The 24167-nt window shown below is 39.1% G+C and overlaps 1 protein-coding gene across 16 annotated transcripts in view; it reads left to right on the top strand.

Moving 5' to 3' along the window:
• The window catches only part of CNKSR2 (connector enhancer of kinase suppressor of Ras 2), a 202880-nt gene that overhangs the window by 68806 nt on the left and 109907 nt on the right, over window positions 1-24167 (top strand). For 13 of the 16 annotated variants that reach the window (XR_007244273.1, XM_048493558.1, XM_048493555.1 and 10 more), the window contains exons 6-8: window positions 212-331; window positions 10289-10348; window positions 16385-16453. Coding sequence is in view for 15 of the 16 variants with exons in the window: in XM_048493558.1 (XP_048349515.1) it covers window positions 212-331; window positions 10289-10348; window positions 16385-16453 (249 nt within the window). In the remaining variant the exon portion in view is untranslated. The remainder of the gene's footprint in view (window positions 1-211; window positions 332-10288; window positions 10349-16384; window positions 16454-24167) is intronic. The other 3 variants (XM_048493560.1, XM_048493556.1, XM_048493561.1) reach the window with 2 other exon arrangements.

Below are 24167 nucleotides of genomic sequence, written 5' to 3'. Positions count from 1 at the left end.
AGATAACATATAAAATAATAAAAAGCTATTTCTTTCTGAAGCTCCTACCCATGTAATGAAAACCCATAGTACTATTACATTGAATGTGTCAGCTTATAATATGTACATGTAGACAAGCAATCAGGATTTTTAAGATTTTTTATGCAACTAGTTTCACTTTTCTTGATTTTTAACAGAATATTTACTGTAAACTTTTTTTGTGTGTATCTAGTGCAAGACTCTCTCTAGTGTCTGTGACCACATAATCTCTCTATCATCCGATCCTCTCGTTTCTCAATCTGCTCACCTGGAAGTGATTCAGCTAGCAAACATCAAACCAAGTGAAGGGCTGGTAAGATGTACACAGTTAATCAAAACTGTCATCCAAGATTAAAGAGAGCAATTCCCTAAATAAGACTTTCTGATATAGATGTGATTTTTAAAAATATCCAGATAAAGTGCATTGTTTTCCAGAATCATTTTATAACAATTTCAAGGAGACAGAAAGGGGAAGTAATTGATTCTAGTTCAAAAACCATCTTGTTGGTACTGTAATGTTTCATATACTGGAACTGGTTCTTAGTTTTAAGTTCTAGAATCTGCTTCACGTTATCTATGACATAAAACTATTGTATGATTTCCTGTGGATGTCGTCAGTAAAATCTAATGAAGAGGTTAATTCATTTGTGCCATCATCCTGAGTATTCTTGGAAGTAAGCTTTCAAGCCCATATTGCATTATATGTGGCTATATCTGTGAACAGGCATAGAATATGTGGAACTTGTTTCCAAGTTTAGGATTGGAATGTTAATGTTGCAGAACTGTTGCACACTTTATTTTACTATAAAGGAATAGTATATCCCTGGATATTCTAGATAATTAGGAAAATTTTACTTTTATGATCTGAACAGTGGATTGGATTCAAGGTACTGTAAATGGAGTGAGTTCAAGCAAGCAGATTTTTCTCCACCTTACCTCAGCTGTCTTATGTTATCAAAAAACCTTCTGCTGGGCATTGGTGTTGACTCTCCAGAACAATATGTCATATAGCTGTGGTGGCGAACCTTTGGCACTCCAGATGTTATGGACTACAATTCCCATCAGCCCCTGCCAGCAGGGCCAATTGTAGTCCATAACATCTGGAGTGCCAAAAGTTCGCCACCACTGTCATATAGTATGAAGGTCTGCAGCAAGAATGTGGGGAGTCAGCAACAATAATCTCTTCTCATTCAAGCTCGCACTTTTGTTTGTCATGTTGTTTTGAAGGGTCCCTAACCCTTTGAAACAGATTTTGGGGAATACCTGTGGCTACTGAGGGAAGTAAGGAGCTAATTCTCTTTACTTCTTGGTTTTGCAGAAGTTTGGATCCAATCCAACTATTGTAAACAGACATAGTTCTACTTGTCTCCCTTAGCTATATGATAATGCTGCTGTTAATTCTTTGTTTTGTCAAATGATTGGTGATACAAACCCCTATCAACACTGACAGTTTTATTACATTATTTTAAACATTTTATTTTAATCTATGTCTTCCTATGTAATTTACAAGGTTTCTTTTCATACTTGACAAGGTTTAACTATTCTCCTTCATATTTGCCTGGTGGACCCAACTCTGTACCTTTGCTCTATTGCAAATTTGTTTTCGTCCATGATCTTGTATTTGTTGCAATGCCACCATTTCAAATGAAGGACATTTTCTGTACCATTGTCTGTTTCATCTCACAAGTCATTCCATAGTATAGCTGTCAATATTGTTCTCTTTATGGTTGCACAGGCTATTTTTAACCATAATTCATTTCTCCTTTTAAAGTTCTCTCCTTCCGGAAGTACCCTGTAAATAGTGGCTAAATATTTTTCCGTTGTTTCAGTTCTTGTCTATTATAGAATTTTTAGTTGGTTCTTGGTGCATGAAGCTACTTATTCATTATGTATTTGTATATAATACAGTACAGTGATTTTTGACTGTAACAAGACTTTAATGAATCTTTACAAATGCCAGTAATTTAAAATATTTTAAAAATGAATTATTTTAGCAAACTGCTTTGGATTTCCCTTCTCACATATTTTATACATTGTAAGATCTTTAGGACTGGACACTGTCCTGTGTATTTTGTACTCTCAATATTTTTGATTCTGCTTTGTTATAATAAGGGACAGATTGTACAAACTACTTTTTGAGACTCTCACTGAAACATTTCACAGCCTATATTTATACAAATTTATATAAATTTGTTTGATACCTATGATATATAAACGGGTAAATGAATAGTTCTTCAATTCTTGTTTTTTTCTTTTATAAATATCAAATAGTTTTTAAAAATTCCAACACTATTTATATATATTTGTCTGATAGCTTTGTGTTGTACTGCATCAAAGCATAAATCCTGACAGAAAATGAGAAATAATTTATGAATGTTACACTTAATATGAAGATGAAAGTTCTAAGTGCAGGCTGTATGGCCACAGGAAGAAAAATGAGGAATGAAAGAAAATAAAATATTGCTTTTTTGTTAAATTTGTGTTTGAAAATTGCATTATTGAAATATGGGCAGTTACGAGAAGAGATTTGAGAAAAGTAGCAAGTTGCTTATTTTGTAACAAATGCAGTTCAGCTCTCTATCTTTTTAAATGCTATAATCATTGGATTTAATTAGGCTTTAATTTAGTACATTATATTTAATATTTAAAAGAGCCAAGCATTGGATAACTTTGCCCTTATGCTTGTGAAGATGTGATGTGATCGTTGGCCAATGTTTGTTTGACTGTAATGCAAAAACTCAAAAGATGTAAACTACATTTTTTAAAAAATGTAGTATCTAAATATTTAAAGCTTTGCAAGATAATTAAATATAGGCAACTTGCTTAATTTGGTTGAAAATGTATTATTTTGAGAGAGGGGGCAATGAATTCTTCATTATTGGTTTGTGTGTTTCTATCACGGAGAGTGTAGGGATGTCAATTAGACTGATTATTTGAAATCTGTCTGCTTAGTAACATTAGTTTCTTGCCTTCCTGATCTCATGAATGGATAGTAGCATATTTACAAATGAATATAAATGTGATACATCAAGTTAGCAATTCAACTCATCTCTGTTTCATCACAACTTCAGTATAGCATAGGTCCATAAACACTTGTGAGATCCTTATCAGTTTCATGTTTCATGATCCCTTTGAATTATAGATCCAGACAGCATCTTTGTGTAAGTTTTGTCAGGATTCAATATCTTTGGCAACTATGTATTAAGTTTTCAGTGTCTGCCATAGCGCTACCTTCAGATGAGAAGGACAAACCAAATTTTGGCATTCTGTTGGTGAGCTCTCAATCAGACTCTGCACAGTGGCATCCATAGTCTGGATGAAGATGCTGAACAAGAATCAGATGGAGTCCTTTTTCAAGGACTGTAAGAAATACACAATGATGAATTGGCGTTGCTTTTTTTGTTGGTCCAATATAGGAATCAATAAAAGCACACCTGCCAAGTTTTACAAGTTAAATTATTGACATCACAGAATCAGTTTAACCTAATAGGATCAATAAGGTAAAATATTTTATTTATGAATGACAGGAAATTACTGATCATATCTTTAGTTTAGTTTCAGTATCCAATACAGCTATAATCCTTTTTACAAACAGCGACTGGGAGCTTTTCGTGGCTTTCCCTTCCTCAGTACCCATCCCCCAGCTCTCTGCACGGAGACTCTGAGAAGCTGAGAAGATCTACAAAGGCTGTTTGTAATGTGTCCCCAATCTGCCAGGCATGTCTGTCAACCCTTGATCTAAGCCTCCCTGTTCCTTCGGTCAGTGGCCCAGGTCCCTATACCGCTGCTTTATCTGCATGAATAACACTCCACTTGAGCTCCAGGCACTGTTTGCATTAAAGTCAGAGGTCCCTCAATTCTGTGGCAGAGATCCTGTCACCCCAAAGTTAATCTATGCAGAAGGGTCGTCATCATTTGGATGAAGAGCCCCATTCATTCTGCTGGCATCTTTCAGCATCTTCAGTGCCAGTATGGTTCCATTCCCCTCAAACCACAAGACACTCCCCCAAGACAGAGCCTAATAACAGTTATAATCTTTCAGAACACTTATTCGGGTGGGGAGGTAGGGGCAACAGGGCTTGGAGCCTCTACACCTCCGCATCTCCTGAGAGTAACAGGCATGATGGAGAGGGATATCTGTAGCATCTGTGCCACAAGTGTGCCCCCCCCCGTCTTTAGACTGACAACATCCAAGTGTCTGTCACCTACCTGCAGCTTCTAGCAGTAAGTGATGCACCAGTAACTGATGGTATTACATGGGGAAGGGATGTTCTCCTGCAAGGAAAACAGTGCAGGGAGCCACCCACTGCTCTGAGGATGGGGGGCCCTTGTTCCCTGTCCATGAAGGTGCCCGGCAACTATCAGAGCAGATGTAACAGGGCAGAGCTGGCAACTTGGAAAAGCTCCCTTTCTCTCAGCAGCTGTTGTGCCCTAGCCCCATGCAACTCACCCCTTGGTGCATGGAGGTGAAGACAGAAGTCACTCCTGCCTCTGGAAAGGGAAATGGATTAGAAGGTTAGGGGAGTCATGTCAAGCTTACCAGTCAGTGCCTACTGACTCAACACCCTTTAAGGGTGCTTAATTTGAAATCTCAGCCACTGAGTGTATGGACTTCGCTCTCCCAGTTGAATGTTGGTGCTAAGTGCTTGCCAAGTCTTCACAGCAGGTAGCTGTCAGATAGTCCTATACCTCATACCCTACCTTCTGAGATATATCTAGACCATTTGTTTGGCATGCAGAAGGCCCCATTTTCAGTCTACAGCACCTACAGTTAAAGATCGGGTAGCAGGTGATGCGAAAGACATCTCTCCTGCTGCTGTCAGTCTGAGTAGATGGAACTGACTTTGATGGACAGATGGTCCGATTCAGTGTGGAAAAGTTTCAAGTGATCATATGCCGAAAAGTGTTTGAGGGGTGCAGCAAGCCATAAACTGTTTTCAGAAAGACAACTGTATAGCATTGCTTCAAATTCTATTACAAAGAGTTCCTCTTTCAACATAATGTGCATGATTCTAATATTGGAGCATAATTTTACTTTAGGAGATCCCATTCCACTCTTTTCATGGAATTTTGAATAACCCCAGTATCATAGAACCATAAGTGTTGAAAAGAGCCATCCAGGCCATCTGGTCTAACCCCTCTGCTCGGTGTGCATCACTAAACTTTGTTCTTCCTGTGGTGAATCTAAAAACTGTAGTGCATCATGACTTCAACCATGTCAACAGTATTTTTACTGGGATTGCTAAAAATACGGGTGAATTATGTATAATTAAGTAAATCACAGTAAATGTGGTAATGTGACATTATCCTGTGGGTCAGTAATCACCCACAGTTTGAACAGGGGGCAACCTTTAACTTTTACACATGAATAAAAATAAATTGTATTAAAATGGTATAATTTAAACACATTTAAAAATTTTTTAACACTTTGGCATGGCAGAAAAATCAAGCTCCCATGCATTTTCCTTGAATTGCAGCCTACGTGTATAAATTTTGAAGGCTTGGGTGCTATTACATTTTTGCACGTCAGTATCTAAACTCCTCCTCTGAGGCAACCTCAAACCAAAAGATTTCTTTCAAGGTCAAAGACCCTTTGGTCCATAAAGCACAAAGGGCAACTGGAAGGAAATTCCATTGCTCATTTCAGGCAAAGTTGGAAGTCCCCCCTCCCTGTGAATGGGTTTAGGGAGAGCCACATCCCTTCCAGAATATTTGGTTGCAAATATGACTTTTAATTCTTGTTTTATTGGAATTATTTTACGCTTAGCATTTTGAGGTGTTCTTTGGACATGTTTACTAATTGCTTTCCCATTCAGTGTTTCTGTAATGGGATGAGATATTTTGATTTACAATAATAAATGTGATACCTATTTTCTTAAGGAATTAGTAGAACGTTTAAGATTGTGGGATAAAAAGTACAAATATGAAATATATGTCAACTGTAATTTGAGAAGCTTTGTTATGTGTAGAATATGTTGTTTAAATATAATAGGATTCATAAAATTGTACTCAGACTTGTATGAAGCGGCTCAGTTAGTATGTTATAGAACCTACATTATCCATTAGAAATCCATCTCCTTAAGCTAGAGCATATGTTTTCTAAGTAATATTTAGAGTTTAGTAGATACATGAAATCTGGATAGCTTCTGATTCTTTCGCTTTTGAAAAATTCAACAACTGTTTAAGACTGTTGGAGATTAATATTAATGAAAATTCAAATTGACATTAATTACTCATGTACTGAGTGTTTTTTTCTTTCAGCATGTGTAAAAACCATACTTCCAGTTTATGCATAGACTACATGCTCTCAAATGTATGCTTTAAAAATCAATGTTTGGGTTGGGAGGAGCGTGTGCCATTATACAAGTTAACAAATATAATTAATCTCCTAACTAGAGGAAAGAACTTTGATTCTTTGAAGTTATGAAAAAATATTTAAATAAAAAATGTTTATACAATTGTATGTGATACACTGTAATTTATTAAGAGCATAACACATTTGTGGAATAAATGTGATCTATTTTACAGCGTTGTCTCTTCTTCTACTCTTTTATATAAATACACAAATTTAACTCAATATCTTCCACAGCTCATCCAGCCTTCCATGCATTTTTTTCTAAATAAAATGTTTATTTTTTTACTTGACCTTGTTTGATATTTCTTGTTTTGAATACTTAATAATCCAATAAAAGTGAAATAAAATATCACAGTGGGAGAACATTAACATTAATGCCATTTATCTGAAAATCAATATGCTTTTCATGTTAATATTTTTAACATTAATACCTGTGTTATATTCAGCTGTGTTGATTTTCAGATATTGTGTTGCATTCTATATTTTCTTTTTTCAAGTGCATTGTTTCAGAGAACAGCCTGCAGAGAACAGCAGATGGTCCTCTAATTTTAACCAATGTTATGTTGCCCATTTAAGTTTTACAACTTGGTAAAACAATAAATATTTCCTATTCAAAATGCAGATATGGCATCTATTTATTGTTTATTGGTAACATCAAAAAGGTGATAGCTTATGACTGATCTATATGGATATATCTTTGTGCTAGTTCCTGGCCAAAACACTACAACTAGACATTTCTCCCCACTCAAACCCATCAATATACAGTGATTTGAAGGGAAAATGGAACAAAAAGGACAAGAGGAATAAGTGTCATCTAGCGAAGGTGGCTGGAAGAAGAGTAATTTTCTGGATTTTGCTATCTGGGTCAAAACAAATGTTACTCCTCTCCCCTCTTTTAAAAATCGCATGTATGGCAATGTGCTCTACTTTAGCAAGCTGCTGTTGCAGAGAACCACTTCACTTTTCCTATTTTCAGTCTTGCAGTTTGACATGATTTTAGGTTTTTATCCATAACAGCAACAAGCCAATTCCCACCATGTAGAAAATGCACTGTCTGCTATAAATTCAGAAAGGGTCCTAGTATGTACACTCTATTTAACACTGTAGCTTTCTTGTTCGCCGCTTCCAATCTGTTTTGCTGTTAAGCATGCTTGTGCTGTACAAATGCCTTTAGTACAGAGCAAGTTGCTTCTGGCTTTGATTTCCTTGATAAGTGGCAGAGTGATTTTTTAACTATTACAGCCTGTCATATTTTTTTTACAGATTAAAGCGGAATCATGAATGTGTATTGGTTTTAATTCTCAGTAAAATATTGGACATAAGGAAGCAGAATTTAGCAGGAAAATACTGCATGAGTTATTTTCACTTTCTGGTTCTTTATAGGGTGTTATTTTTTAAACATAGACTATTGTTTACTTTCTTATAAGTATGTCATTCCTAGGATGACTGCTTATTTAAATTTGGCCCTTGTATTATTCTGGACGTGTCCTCTGGAAAGGAATGAGACTACCATAATGCCAATATTACTGAAACAAAACCAAGTGACAGTAGTTAATGGAATGATACACGAATGGTAGTACAGAAAAGACCATGAAAACCTGAGGGAGAATATATCTAGTTATAACTATTACATATAAAGGTAATGTCAAACTTCTGAATGAGTGAGACTAAATATAATCTGCTTTTATAGCCATTTTGTGTGCTTGAAGAGAGACTACATTTGGTGTGATGTAAATTGTAGGAATAATGTAGTTAAAGAATAGTTTTTCCTGGTAAGGATCTGGATCCTTATTTGAACATTTTGGGATGTGATTTATAATTATTTGAGAAGACAGCTTTTCTCAGTTGGTTGTCTGATTCACAAAGGCTGTCATAAAATTATAGCTAATACAAGCTGTGTTTGTATGTGTCTATACATAAAGTGCTGTCAAGTTGCAACTGACTTATAGTGACCCTATGGGGTTTTTAAGATGAGACATACAGAGATGGTTTGCCATTTCCTGCCTCTTCGTAGCAACCCTGGACTTCAAGTTCTGTACAAGTCAGGCGTAATTTATCTGTGAAATTTATTTGTATGTATTAGAAACTGTGTTTCACAAATAATCAAAAATTTTGTGTATTAGAATAGTGGTCTTTAGCCTGGGACCCACTGAGCATGAGATTCTGAGTGGCCGTTAAATGACAAGAAGTCATGTGGCATTAGTGTCACATTGCAGGAAGAAAGTTAGCCATGGTTATTACCTTACCTGTGGTAAGCCCAGGATTATGGGCTGCAGGCCAACACAACTGAATACAGAGAATTCAAGACAATCATCAGGTATATCATAGTGAGCAACAAGTCAAGAGTCAAAGTGATAGAGGAATCTTCTTTACCTCTGAGAGATGTTACTTTGCTGTCTTGCCACTCTTTTATCCATTCATGCAAAGAGAGGCGGAAAGTATAGTACCACTGTTCATGGTACAGCAGGTTCTTCTGAAAGGCAGCAAAAAAAAAGCAGTTTTAGAGCCCTTGGGAGGAAGGGCTCTGCAATTCACCAGAGGTTGTGACCCATGGTTGAAAACCCACTAAATTATAAAATGTTTATTTCTAGTTGGTTAGCAAATCGGAGGATTAAGACTTCTGAAGGCTTGCTATTGGTATTTATCGTTTCCACACTGTAGTTGTCCTTTCATTTTTATCTATGCCCATATTAAAATGAAATAACAATATATAAATCTACTGCTGGTTATATCTTAAAGGTTATTTGTTGTATCTTGTAGGTTATAGAATTCGGCTAATTTCTAATGGCTTTTGTGAAGAATTCTTAAAGTTGTTAAATTTAAGGCCCCATCCAAAAGGGGGGGAAGGGCTCTGTGGAATAGTGCTGGGTATGTATGCCCTCCCCAGGGCACTTACCCTGGTTGGGGGTGTGGGAGTAGAAGTGCCAGAAGCCCCACTGCCACAATACGTGAAAGTCTGGGCTTCAGTGGGATGCCAGCACAGACTGGCATCCCACTCAAATTTCAGAGTGATGGGGGGCAGGCCAGAATGTTCTCGGGGGCAGAGCCAACATTAGTCGGCTTCCACCAGGATTGAGGGCCAGGAGCACAGCGCCCCTGCCCTTGAACCTATGCCACCCTGCTGGTGGCGCAAGTCCTGTTAGCCCTATGGAACTTTCCAGCAGCAGGGGGAGGAGGTTACGGGCCTTTTGTCTGCTCCCCATGCTGTCAGAAACCCCTCTTGGCGATAGCAGGGTGGTGCCATACTCGTGCCACATCCCACTGCCTCCAGGTTTGGATGGAGCTGTTAGGATGTCATCTTACATCATATGCTTGTAGCTAAGGATTTGTAGTTAAGTTTGTATAATTGAGGAACATGCATGCCTCGATTCAATGCAACTCTGGATTTCACTGTTTCAAATGGATTATGTTTACTGTTTAGATTTTATAATGGAGCATCATTGGTAAAAGCATTTTGAAACAAGTTCTTTCCTTATGTATATATTATAAAAAACACATCCACAGAAAACTGTTGCCATATAGAAGCCATTTTAAATAGCTCCACACCAACATCTATCACATTAGTATCTCTCTGTAGATGAGGAATATTTTTCCTGTTCCCAAACACCTTCCTTCTGACACATTTTCAGTGCAGCAAACAAAGCCCAAACCCATTGAAGAGCCACCAGATGTAAAGGGGATGTATCTGGAGACAGCTGCCACAGGAAGTTGAAAGGAACAGATATGGTAGCTCTGATTTTTTTCTTCTGATCAAAACTTTTTTAAAAATCCAGAGTGGAATTCTGGTGGCATATTTCAGTGTATCACCCAAATAATTTTTAAAAGCAGGGAGATTTTTAGAAAGCAGAGAAGTGTATGTTGGATGGCAATAGTTGCAAAAGCTTTACAAATTCTTCCATGATGTCTTTTTCTTAGGGTATGTACATTAAATCAACATATGATGGTCTCCATGTAATTACTGGAACAACAGAAAATGTAAGTATTGTTAATAAAATTCACTGAGGTTGAACACCTTTGCCCTGAATTTTGGATTATGCTAAATCCCCTCCTCCTTGCTTGCAAACCTGTGTGTGTTGACTGCAGATCTAAAGCATGCTCAGGGGAACGAGGGGTGCACGGGGGACAGAATAATTTGAAATAGCATAGGTTTAGTTAATTCTTTTAACATACATAAATAATCAGCATTTAAAAGGAAGGAAAAATGTCTTGCTTTCACATTTTGTTGTGAAATAGCGGTGCATGTTTTTAATATGCATAGGATTTTCTGCTGGTGCTTTCCATGGTACAAAAGCATTTCCATTTTACCCAATTTTTGTGAGTTATGGTACACTGAAAGATGACTTGACCCAAGTTAATCCAGTGAACCTCATGGCTCAGGAGAGATTTGAATCGAGGTTTCTCCAATATTGCCTAGTCCCTATACTATAATGGCTCTTCTCAGTGGTGGGATTCAGCAGGTTCGCACCACTTTGGCAGAACCGGTTGTTAAAATGGTGCTTGTAAACAACCAGTTGTTAAATTATTTGAATCCTACCACAAGAACTGGTTGTTAAATTATTTGAATCCCACCACTGGCTCTTCTCCTTCACACATACACACACACACACACACCCTCTGTGAGTTTTGTTTAGAATGGTTGATCTTATTAGGGATCTGAAATTAGTCTCCTTGAAATTTGAACCCCAATCATAATTCCAGTTGGTGAGCATTTCACAGATAAAAATGGAGACACACTTGAAATGCCTACCCCATGATCTCCTTTCGTGGAAAGCTCTGTTGCCTCTGCTGGATTCATTTAATTTGCGATAGCCTGCCTGCATTGATTTGCGAGAAAAGGAAGTTATTGTTCTTTGGCTTAAACACATTATATAAAATATAATAACCCTGCATTCGTTTATCAGCAGCTAATATATACATTAACTGAGGTGTGTGAACTGTTAGGGTGTGCACTACATTTGTTCATCCGTGTGAGTTTGTATAAGTGTGTGTATGTACATGCACGCTTATGCACTTGGCAAGATATTTTCCCCTATGCAAGGATTTATCAGCTAGAGGTTGGAAAAAGAGCAATGAAGAATAGTAATGCTAGCATCTTATACTAACAAAATTTTACTAAGGCATCCCCATGAGAACATTGGGGCTATTTCTTAACCTAAAATGGGAGGCAAAAAATAGGAACTGTCTCTGGTGGAAAGATATTTGGAACATATGAGTTTGATTTGTTAATTTAAATTGTTTCATAGAGTGACTCAAGAATGCATGTATGCACTCTTTCCCTACTATCACCCTCATCCCTGCCTGTCTATAATTATTCATTTGACCTTCCTCACACCAACACATTTAAAACAGCTTTTGCTGAAGTAGCTTTTAGTTGGAAGGCAGTTAGGCTTTCCTAATCACTGAGAAGCCCCTTTGAACTAAATAACTTCATCTCACTGATGTATCACATAGATAAATGTGAGTCTAAGGAAAGTACATGGACGCAGTGAGTGAATTGTAAGAGTAAGTGAAAGAGAGCTGATGAACCACCATAGCTTTGCTTGCTTTTGTTTTTTTCTGCCAAAACAATTTACATTACCAAATAGGTCAATAGATTTTTGAACTAATTGATCTCTCAGTACACTCACACAGATTTTTTGGATTGAGAAGTGTATCACTACAATACTACTGTGTACACTGTAAGTTCTTTGCAAATGCTATCTTCCTTTTAAGAAACAAATATGAGTGTGAGCATCATTATTTATCTGATTCCAAGACATTTGCGTAGAATTTTAACAAAGCATAAAACATAAACATTATAGATACTTCCATGAATTTTATATTTCTGTTCTATCTCTCAGGTTCATAAACTCCTCAAAGCAAGAAAATATTTTTAAAATGTATCGCTACATCATATAATTTGCCGTGTTTCATAAATGTTCAGTAATAGGTCAGTCATATTTATAAAAAGGTGTATACATCTTTTCTGGTTTGCTCTTAGTAGGTACCACATAGAGGCAACATCCTGACACATATAGTCTGGAATCTAACAGTTGCTGACCAAATTCATTTTATGCAATTCTGAAGTAGCCTTCACAAGCAAATTTCACTTTTGCCAGAATGACTTTGTGTTGCATTTTGTATAGAGATATAGATGCTTCCCTCATGGGGACAAACCTGTGTAGGTTCCCTGATGTCACTGTGGCTGCTAATACGGCACAGTGATAACTGGGCTTCCAAACTGCTGGTTTACTGGGTAGGCTTTTAAGGTACTGCAATTTAATAGCATTATATAGATATACCATTATACTAAAATATTAGGTTCTCTGGGTTTCCAAGTTTCATTTTGTAAATAAGCAAGTCTTTAGCCCATTTTGTCTCAGATATATACTTTCCCCCATCAATCTTGTAAAGAAAAGGGGCTAGGGAAGGCTGAAAATTCAGGGAACCTGAGGCATATTTTGGTATAATGGTATATTGATATGATGCTGTGAAATCACTGATTAAAGAAAAAAAGGGGGGAACCTCTGTGGTAGGGGAGAGAAAATGGTTACTATAGGGGAAATGGCTGCTGTATAAATGGCACCAGGAAAACCTGAACTTTCCTTTCACAAAGCTGCTGCCCATGCTTTTGCTTTGATCTTTCAAAAAATTCAATGCTTAGCAGGTTTGAAAAAGATTAGAGAAAAATCAGGGAAACCTCAAGATTTGCATGGGTTTACCATAATATGTGGGAAGCATGAAAAACCCCAGCTTTCAACAGCGCAAAATTTGGGATAAGTAACCCATGGAAAAACATCCATTGATAACACCAAGAAAATATGTTAGGGAGTCTGGATTTTTCCATGATCAACCTTACACAATTCCTCTTTTTCTCCCTCTATGTTGGATGTATAAACAACTGAATTATTCCTTTAAAATTTTCTTCATAGGGCTAGTAAAACAAACTTTGTTACTATTTTCATTGTTTTCCTTTTTACTGGAAAGGTAGGAATAAAATGGGAAGTATATAGAGATTATGGCAAATGTTGTGATATTAGGTACAGTCAGAAAGTAAAAACCTGTGAGTTGGATCCAGTGCTGTGTAAGCAAGAACATAAACTTCCACTTGCTCAAGATCTTGTGCGACACCTAGCACTTCTCTCCCTCTATATTATAGTTCCCAGAAATTGCTACACCATATCTTGCACAAGTGGAAATGCAAATGGAGATGCAGTAAGTTTGATTTCATGCAGTGGCTACTACAGTATTTTTCTTGTGCTTCCACTAGTACAGGGGTTGGCAACCTGCGGCTCCAGAACCGCATGCAGCTCTTTCAGCCTTATATTGCGACTCCACATGGCCTGGAGGTCGGAGGGTAGCGTGGGCGTGTTCCTCCAGCCCTCCAGCCCAGTGCTGGAAGGAAAGATGAATAGAGGGGCCAAACCGGAGGCGGCTCCGTGCGTGAGGGCACCTCTTTTCACATCCCCTCCACTCACCTCTCCTTCCAGCGCTGCTCTGGAGGGCTGAAGGGACACACCCACGCTGCCCTCCAATCCCTGGAGGTCAGAGGGTAGCGTGGGCATGTCCCTCCAGAGCAGCTGCCATCCCCCTCTGCCATCCCCCCTCTGCCATCCCCACAGCTGCCATCCCATCTCTGCCCCATGCTTCCTGCTCCATCGGGCAGAGGGGGTTTCCCTGCCTGGCACCGCTGCTTCCCACAGCGCAAGAGGCAGCGGCACCGGGCAGGCTGCAGCTGCCATCTCTCCTCTGCCCTACAGGCAGAAAGGGTTTCCCTGCCCAGCGCCACTGCCTCCTGCATTGCGAGAGGCGGTGGCACCAAGCAGGCCCTACAGAGCAGCACTGGAAGGAAAGGTGAGTGGAGGGGCCAAACCGGAGGCGGCTCCGTGCGGAGCTGCCTCTCCAGTAGATTTTTGGGGCTCTTTCGGTGGTAAAGGTTGTCGACCCCTGTACTAGTACAAGATCTCTGGATCCAACCCTTTATGTGTTACTAGAGTTTGAAAGCATTTATTGTAATCCTTTGCCATATTCAAGGCACCTGAATCCGGTCAACTTCAGCAGTTGGTTTGACTATTCCAAGTATTGTGGGCCAGAAACATCAATTTCTAGTTTTAATGTTTCATGTTATATATGAACATGTAGTATTGTTATTTTTTCAGGGTTGTAACATTTAGTTGATTAGCAGAATAGATTAATTTGTTAAAAGCTTAACTTGATTAACAAGTTGTTCCTGAATAAACAGGTGACGTATTTTAAACAATTATTTACAAAAATAGTGAGTGGCAGGTATTGTCTTAGAAGAAGCATAAAGGAGGGAATGACTGTTCTAAAATGGTGCCTAATGCAGCACATTCATGCCTCATTTAAAAGAGTGTTTTTTGTTCAGAAATGTTGATTTTTTTGGACTTTGCAGATTAATCACTAGTTCTTAAATGTGATGAATTTTTATTAGATTGGGTACTTAGTTGTTGCATTACCAGTACATTTTTAAAGAAATATTCTGGGGTCCAGAAGACAGTCTTAGCAAGGAGATAAGATAAATTCTTTCTGATAAGTTCTGAAACATACTTTCTGATACTTTAATTGTCTTGGTGTAGAACATATTAACTGAGAATGGGATCTTTGCCATTTAATTCATCCTATTGGAGCTACTAAATTTTCCCCAAACCATTCCTGAAGGTGGGGATTGATCAGGATGACATGAGCTATGAGAGCAGATATAGCTGGAGAAGGGGGAACCTCATGCAATCACATCCAATCGAGTTTTTGCTTTTTTTGCAGAACAGCTTGTACAAAGGGGAAGAGTGGTTTTTATAACTCTCCCCACCATCTGCTCTCCCAAGGATTCTCTGAACGCCCATGCTAGCTGGGAAAGGGATAAAATCTGGGGACTGCAATAGAAAAGCATAAATGGCAAAGCTACCTTCCGTTAATACTTCTCTGTTCACAGTTCATAAACTCTCAGCCTTGATGTTTTGGGGGTTTCCAGAAATACTGTGTATTTGGATTGGGAGACTTATTTGTTGACCTTCTGGTCAATGTATTTTGCATTATTTCAGAAAGTAATTGGTTTTGATTGTTCAGACCAAACATTTTAAAACATGAGAATGAAAGACGTTTAGCAGATAAGTCTTATACTTGGGGTGGGGGTGGGGGGAGGGGTTGCCATCAAATCACAGCTGTCATGGGTTTCCAAGACAAGAGATGTTTGGAGATGGCTTGTCATTGCCTGCCTCAATTTCACAACCCTGGTATTCCTTGGAGGTTGTCCAATACTAGCTAGGGCCAAAAGCAGTGAGTGTATGACTGACCAGCAAGCTTCTGTGACACAAGTAGAGATTTGAACTTGGTTTTAATCAAACACCTTAACCTCTACATCACTCTGGCTCTCCAATCTAAATCTAAACCTTCAATCTTAGCATGTATAGATTGGAACACCTCTGTACAGGATTGCAGTCAGGCAAAGGATATTCTGATGAGTGGTTTCCAGGACTTGCCACATTCAGGGAACCATCTTCACATTGGCTTGCATCCCGTGAAATACTTTTCTGTGTTTTGTAAATCCTTGTATATCACATAAATTCACATGGCTGTTCTACAGTGCACTGTTTGTGTGCATGATGTGCCAGTGAGGTCCACTGGGCCTATTATTAAATATTGACTGAAGGTGCACACTTCCCTGTGGATGCAGTGGAAGATCGGTAATGTCAGGACAGCTGTCTTAAGTATTAGTACTTCTGTGTAACACAGTAGTCTTTTCATTTTTTTTATAGGATGCTGTGTGTTCTCTGGATCTTTATATTTGTGCCTGTATTCATTCTGGCATGAATCTTACCAAATAATTCATTGTGATATGCCCTAACAATTATATAGTGTATATTCAAATTTTAAAATAATGAAGAAATATTTTGCCTATTTGAAAATATAGAACTAACACAGTTTGCATAGCCTAACAATTCTTGCTTCTGCTAAATGGGAGATGATAGCCAGTAAGGAGTGTATTCTTTATCATCTCTTTTATTTTAAATTCAGTCACCTGCAGATCGATGTAAGAAAATCCATGCTGGAGATGAAGTGATTCAAGTTAACCACCAAACTGTGGTATGTATAATTGAATTCTGTATCCCTTGAAGATAAAGGCATGAAAACTAATTATCAGCATATATTAGAATGTACTATCTTGTCATCTTTGGCAATTGAAGAGATTTTAAAAATTACTCATTTTATCATTTTTATGCTTAAAAAAGAAACTATGAAAGACTGGCAAGGACTATGTAAGACTGGCAATGTTGTTAATTTATTTCCATGATCCAGAGAGACTTTCTTGAAAAAGCAGAGAGAACATTATGTTCTTATTAAGCTGCGTTTTTAGTAAAACTGGACATTGAGTAGAGTAGATAATGTTATGACCACATGGCCATAACAAGCATAAAAGCAAAAGCATAAGTAGATGTTTAGTTATTCTTCAATACCAAATGAAGCTTATTCTTGTGCAGTGTCAGCTTTTACTAGTGTAAATACTAGCTATTTTTTTTTTGTAGGCTTGAGGTTTCATTGTGGTCAATACAAACTAATTCTTCTTGGTAATGAACAACCCAGTTGTGTGGCAGTCACTCATCTAGAAAACTTATAGTGTGATCCTAAGAATAATTACACCCTTCCAAGTCATTTGAAATCAGGGGATTTAGGAGGAGTGATACAGAAAAATAATGATACATGGAAAAAAATGGACAGTGATACAGAAAAGTAATGTTGTGGGGTAAAAAAAACTTAAATAGGAATTGTTACCTCAGCAGTGTATATTTAGAAACATCATAGGACAAGTAATCCACGAAGGTATTGGGGTTTTGTTCACATGGAAGGATCATGGGTAAGAGGGATTTCTGTACATAATGTAGAGGGTGGAAACTAGGAATGCTTGTATATCCCAGATCCATGTTCAACCATGTCAAGCTACCATTCAGTTAATATGTATTGCCACATCTTCATACGCCTTTATCTTCTGGCCAGATATCTGAAACTGCCACTCCTTTTTTAAAACAAACAAACAAACAAACCTAGATTACATGCAGACTTTTTAATCAAAAACCATGTATTGAAATGCAGATGTGACTGGCAACACTTGTGGGAACTATTTTCACTATGTCTGTTTGGATCCCAAACAATATCTCCATTAAATAGATGTGAAAAAAGGAATGGAACCCTGATGTTCCAAGTCAGTAAAGTTCTGTGTTTGGGGTTACATGTGTGCCCTAATTATAGACCTCCAAGGACATCTGATTGACCACTCTATGAAACAGCATGGTGGACTGATCCAGTATGACTTCACTTAAGTTCTACTTCATGTTCTTTTGTAACCATCTTCCCACCTAACTGGATCATCTAATCTTACATTTCTACACACAGCATTTCCCTCCCCACCACCCTTTTTGTGCCAATCATTCCACACTCAGACTTTAGGAAGGTTTTCTGATTCTGGAACTGGAAACAGGCCAAGATCTTACTGAGAGGTCTGGCCCCCTGGAAAGAGCACAACGTGTATAAGATCTGGGGGCTATTGACATTGCTTCTGGTGATGATAACTGCATGTTGCCTACATTGTATTGGAGTCTCTGCTAACATTCTTGTTCTCCCTGAAGCTATTACTAAAGTTGAGCAATACCAAAAATATTCAGTAAAATTCAGATTCGGATTTATTCGGGTATAAAATTATCTGTATATCCAAATAAGCTGAATACCATATTTGGTATACATGAATATATTCGGATATCTCTACTAATTCGGGTCTCAATTTTTTTTGTATTTTAGATTTTTAAAAATGTTTTCATCCTGTAGGGGGTGCATTTTTAGGTTAGCAGCACCAAAATTGCAGGGTATCTTCAGGAGAGTCTCCTGATGATATCACCCAAGTTTGCTGAAGTTTGATTCAGGGGGTCCAGTTTTATGGGCCCCAAAGGGGGTGCTCCCATCCCCATTTTTTTCCAATGGGAGCTAATAGGAGATGGGGGTTACTCCTTTGAGGGTCCATAAAATTGGACCCCCTAAACAAAGCTTTACCAAACATGGATGATATCATAAGGAGAATCTCCTGACAATACCCTGCAATTTAAACAATGTTTAAAGAAAGAGAAAAAACAAAGAATCTAACCCCCTCCCAATTTGGTGGTGTTCGGGGATCATGCTGGACTGTTCAGAAGAGTCCAAAGCAGCCCAACACTCAGTTAGCATTGCTGGGAAGGGTACAGGGTAGGTGGGCAAGTGGGACAAAAAGAAATCCTTTCAGTCCCATCCCCCCTACACCACAGTCTTCCCCAGTTCTTAGGAGAGTCCAAAGCAGCCCAGCAATCAGTCAGCAATGCTGAGAAGAGTGCAGGGTGGCAGAGGCGGGGGGACAGGATTGAAAGATCCTTCCCTGAGGAATTGGCTGCATTCAGGAATCCCTATAAACGATCCCCCCATTCAACCTCGTATGTAGTGTGTGGATTCTTTAGTTTGATGTGTTCTGTCTTTGCAAACTAAAGAGTCCACTCCCCTTTTTCCAGGAATCGGCTGCATGTGGGATCATTTAAACGAACTTTGAATGGTGCCGAATCCCAAATGTCAACAAGCCAGTCTGAATACTTTGTATTTGGATCGGCTTGTATTTGGGCGTTTGTATTCGAGCAGAATGTGGCCTGAATATGTCCGAATTGACTCCAAATTGTTAGGATTGAATCTGTTATTACTGATTATTTTATCTTGGTATTAGGTAGGTACTGAGTATTACTGGGAATGAGTGGGTAGGTTCGGAAACATATTCCTAGATCAGTTTTCAAATAGGGGTGTGGGGAATTTTTTTGTGTCTATGGCTCATTCCGCACATGCAGAATAATGCACTTTCAAACTGCTTTCAATGCTCTTTGAAGCTGTGCGGAATGGCAAAATCCACTTGCAAACAGTTGTGAAAGTGGTTTGAAAACGCATTATTTTGCGTGTGCGGAAGGGGCCTATGTTGAGTGGGATTACTAGTGAGGGGATAGGGGGAGGGCCTGTGATGAGAGCTATAAGGGAGGCCAGTGTGGGATTGGGGATCCCAGTAATGATTTGGCAGGGGAGATATAGTGGGAGGACAAGGCCATACGAGAGAAGTAGGTGGGTATATAGGCAAGCTTGACCTTCTTCTAACCTTCATCTCATTTTGAGAAATGAGTGTGATGAGCCTAGGGTTACTTGCACTTCTTCATCAATGGTATTGTTCAATGCCAGGCTCATAAACAATAAGACCACGACCTTACAGGATTACTTGGTAACGTGTAAGGTGAACCTGGCATGCATGACCGAAACCTGGGTTGCGGGCGGGATGACTGTTTTCTTAAAAAACTTCACCAGGTTTCTCAGTCCTTCACAAGACACATACAAAGGTCGGGGGGAGGGCAGCAATGCTTATCCAGGAGGCTTTCTCTTTCAGGGCAATCTCCATCTCAGTGATCTCTGGCACTGATTGTGTTGGCCTGGTATGGGATACTGTGGAGAATTTGGCTGTTCTCCTTGTGTATCGATCACCTAATGTGTCAGCAGACAGCCTATCAATTCTGCCGGAGGCTATTTCAAATTGGGCTTTGACGTACCCAAAAATTATAGTTCTGGGTGACTTCAACACCCATGTAGACTTGACTTCATTATCAAAAGCCATGGACCAGGTGTCATCCATAGTAGCCCTGGGACTCTCCCTAGTTGTTACAGGGCCAACACACCAAGCAGGCTACCCGCTAGATTTGATCTTTGAGATGGGGGATAAATATGGTCCCAACCTCGATTGATAGAGTGCCCTGGTCAGATCACTTTGCCCTGAGGACCCAGGTAGATATCAATGCACCGCTCCCTCCCCTCCACCTAGGCAACAGGTTTATCTAGAGCTTATGGATCCAATAGGCTTCCAGAATACTTTGGAGCAGGGGTAGGGAACCTGCGGCTCTCCAGATGTTTAGGAACTACAATTCCCATCAGCCTCTGTCAGCATGGCCAATTGGCCATGCTGGTAGGGGCTGATGGGAATTGTAGTTCCTGAACATCTGGAGAGCCGCAGGTTCCCTACCCCTGCTTTGGAGGATATGAAGCCTACCAGTGGTTCCCTCGATGAACTGGTGGAGGATTAGAATGTCTTATTCTCCAAGGCAGATTTGGCCATCTACTGCCCAGTTTCTTATCTATCATTCCTGGGTGATATGGTTGAGAGATAGCAGTGGCGGAACAGCTGCAGACATTTCTGGATGATTCATCAGCCTTGGTTCCTTTCCAGTTGGGCTTTCAGCCTGGCCATGGCACAGAGACTGTGTTGGTTGCCAACACAGATGAACTCCATTTATTGCTAGACCAAGGCAGGTCAGTACTGCTGTTGTTATTAGACCTCACTGCAGCTTTGACGTGGTTAATCATGATCTCTTGACCCACCGCCTAGCTGATCCTGGGATAAGAAGGATGGCCTTGAAGTGGTTGACCTTGTTTCTCCAGGACCAGGGATAGCCGGTGACAATCAGGGCTGGAGTTATGTCCCAACAGAGCCCTCTGGTCTTTGAGGTGCTGCAGGGGGCTATCCTTTCCCCAGTGTCATTTAATATCTATGTGCAGTCCCTGGCACAGCTGGTTTGAAGCTTTGGGCTGGGTTGTTACCAGCACGCAGATGATACCCAGCTTCTTTTTATGGAGGGCCAACCAGCTGCTGCCCCCATTGCTCTGGGTCAGTGCCTAGAGGCAGTGGCTGGCTGGATGAAACAGAATAAATTGAAACTTAATCCACTGAAGATGGATGTCATATGACTAGACTGGGGGAGAGGCGATGGGGGGATTCCAACTATCACATTTAGATGGCATCACTTTGACACCTGTTGCATCTGTCAAGAGCCTGGGTGTGACTTTTGAGTCCTCCCTATCTATGGAGGCCCAGGTCACACAGACAGCAAAAACTGCTTTTTTCCTTCTTCATCCAAGCCAGGCAGTTGGTCTCCTACCTCTCCTGATTGGATTTAGCTACAGTGATCCATGTGATGGCCACCTCTAGACTACATGGCCTACCTTTGAGATTGACCTGGAAATTAAGATTGGTCTAAAACCTTATCAGGACATCTGTTAGGGAATGTATAACATTAGTACTACGTCAGCTGTACTGGTTACCGGTCAAGTTCCAGATCATATTCAAAATATTTTTATTAACCTTTAAGGCCTTGAGCTGTCTGGGGCCCTCGTACTGCCCTCAGAGGACCCTTTGATTGTCCACTGGCAATTTGCTGGTGGTCCTGGCCTGAAGGACATCCAGTTTTGGCCCTGGCTTCAGCCTGGTGGAACTCTCTGTCAACTGACACCAGGGTTCTCCAGGACCTTAACCAGTTCTGCAGGACCTGTAAGACAGATATTCCATTGGGCCTTCGGTTAAGGCCATTCCATGAGCTAACGGTCCATTTGATTTAGCTGGCCTTCCACACCAAATTACATCTGGTACCATGATACCATCTGAAACATCATACACCTTTTCCATTTTGTGTGCCCCCCCCCCCCCACCTTTGTCTCTACCCGCTGTGGGAAACTGAATACCATAGAGGATGGAGAATGTTTTTGGCTTTTGGACTTTAGTCACCATCTATATTAGATTAAGATTTATTGATGTTGATTGTTGTATAGTTTTATCTGTTGTATTTTTATTGGGTGTTCACCACTTGTCTGACTTTGGTTATAGGGGGAGCTAGGTATACATTCAATAAAATAAAATAAAAAACAGAATATATGTGAAGGGGTAACAGATAAAATATAAGCCTCCTTTCAACTAAGCTAGGAAACCAGCCTGCATACAACAGCAGCAGGAAACTTTGCTTGCACATGATAATAGATGAGGATACACTGTTGGGAAGTGGCAGAAGTCCAGGCGTTGCTTTACTGTGATATGCATCATGTGTGCCCTGCAGATGGGAGGTAGAATAGGCATATAGGCTTCCCTTATGCTCCCAGGAATAGCAAAATACAAACTACAGACAAATAGATGCATACATGTTGGAGACATCTCCCAGGCATCTTTAATATATTTAAAAGTAGCATAGGAATGCCCAACATTTTCAAGTTTAGTGCAAAATAAAATAGAATGTATGGGAGAGTAACACTAATGCTCCTTATCTTCTGCCTTTTCCTTTACTGCACTTCACTGTTGAAAATATATTTAAACAGGTTACAGCGAGGTAAGGGGTAAGAAGGGACATGTAAGTGCCTATAGTAAGGAGGCGGATAATGTAGAAGTGGCTTTTGCTGCTTTGGATTCAAGTCAGCTACTTATCAGAGCTTTGGATTCAAGTCTTTGGATTCAAGTCAGCTACTTATCAGAGCTTCATAATACATATTCTGTTTAATATATTTTAACACTGACAATTCAGTGTAAATGATTATATTGAATTATCTCTGATTTGTTAGTCACAAGAGTGCATATTTATCTAAAAATGTAAGTTGTATTTTTTCTAGAAATGTATTACAATCATACCTAGATATCTGGTTGGTTATAACTAAATTTTATATAAGCAGCATAATTGCAACTAAGCCAAGCAGCATGTCAATATGAGATACATCTGATATAGAAAGATAAGAAGGCCAGTCTTAGTTTTTAACCTTTATTAAAAAACAAAAAATGTACCTTTTTTGGGCAATGGTTTCAGCTATCTAAGATGAGAGTAGCTCTAAGCAACATAGTTCATTGACAGTTGAAAAGAGCATGAACTTTCAGTAAACTTGTAAACTCAGCAAGTAAAGAGGAGTGATATCACTGCTACTGCTAGCATAGAAATACTTATTTAGAAACATTTTAATTATTTTATGCACATAGTTACATTTCAGAAAGCATTCTACTTTGCATAAAATAGTTACAATGGAATTATTTTACTGTTGAACTGTAAACTAAGAACTTAAATATTACTTGCTTATAATTCTGGTGAGACTGTTCCCATAATACATTTTTTATATTTTCTTGTTTCCCTGGTATGGGCAGTAATATAAACAAGTTTTAGCTTCAAATGATAAGGAATACAGTTTCTTACTGGAATATTATGTCACTTTGTAGAGCTTCTCTGCATGTGTTTAGGATCATACAAAAAGGTTTGTATACAACCTCACACTGCCAAGGTTTAAGGGCACTTACACTTTTTTAAGATGATTAGATGATTTCTACTGATTTCTCCCTCCCTATGCAGGTCTCCACATTGCCCCTAGTCTCTTCCTAATTGTTGGCTAATCCCAGGAGCAGCATTTGGGCTGGCTCAGAGGGCTACAGAAGAAGGGGGAAATTGGTGGAAATGACTGTAAATCTTAGGAACTGCACGATGAGTGATGTGGATCTTTGCAGAACAAAGTGAGCTGGGATCTCTTTTTGTGCCATAAATAGTGTAATCTGTGTAATTTACAGCAGAAGCATAATTTTTTAAAATAAGAACTCACCAATGATACACATGAATAGAAACCCATTTCTATTTCAGTTGCAAGTAAGATGTCACATCCCTATGTAATATTTTGGACTAGTTGTTCTGGACACTTATGGACTGTTTTATGATAGATGATTTTTGTTTATGTAATGATTTAATTGTTCATTTAGTGAGACAAAAAAGTTGATCAGGGAGTGCTATAACTTCCACAAGTTATTTTAAATTCCACTATGACATTTTTGGGTTGTCATAAAAAACTGCTTCATTAAATTCCGAAATACAGTTGTCAGCAAAACCATGAAAACCTTCATCAAAGAGACACTCAGCAGTAATGTTCACCAGTGTAAGCCTGTGGGGCTGCTGGAACTCTGCCTTGCCCTAGATAC

The sequence above is a fragment of the Sphaerodactylus townsendi genome, linkage group LG04 (assembly GCF_021028975.2).
Source record: "Sphaerodactylus townsendi isolate TG3544 linkage group LG04, MPM_Stown_v2.3, whole genome shotgun sequence".
Classification (NCBI taxonomy): Eukaryota; Metazoa; Chordata; class Lepidosauria; order Squamata; family Sphaerodactylidae; genus Sphaerodactylus; species Sphaerodactylus townsendi.
This window is presented reverse-complemented; position numbering and strand designations above follow the sequence as displayed.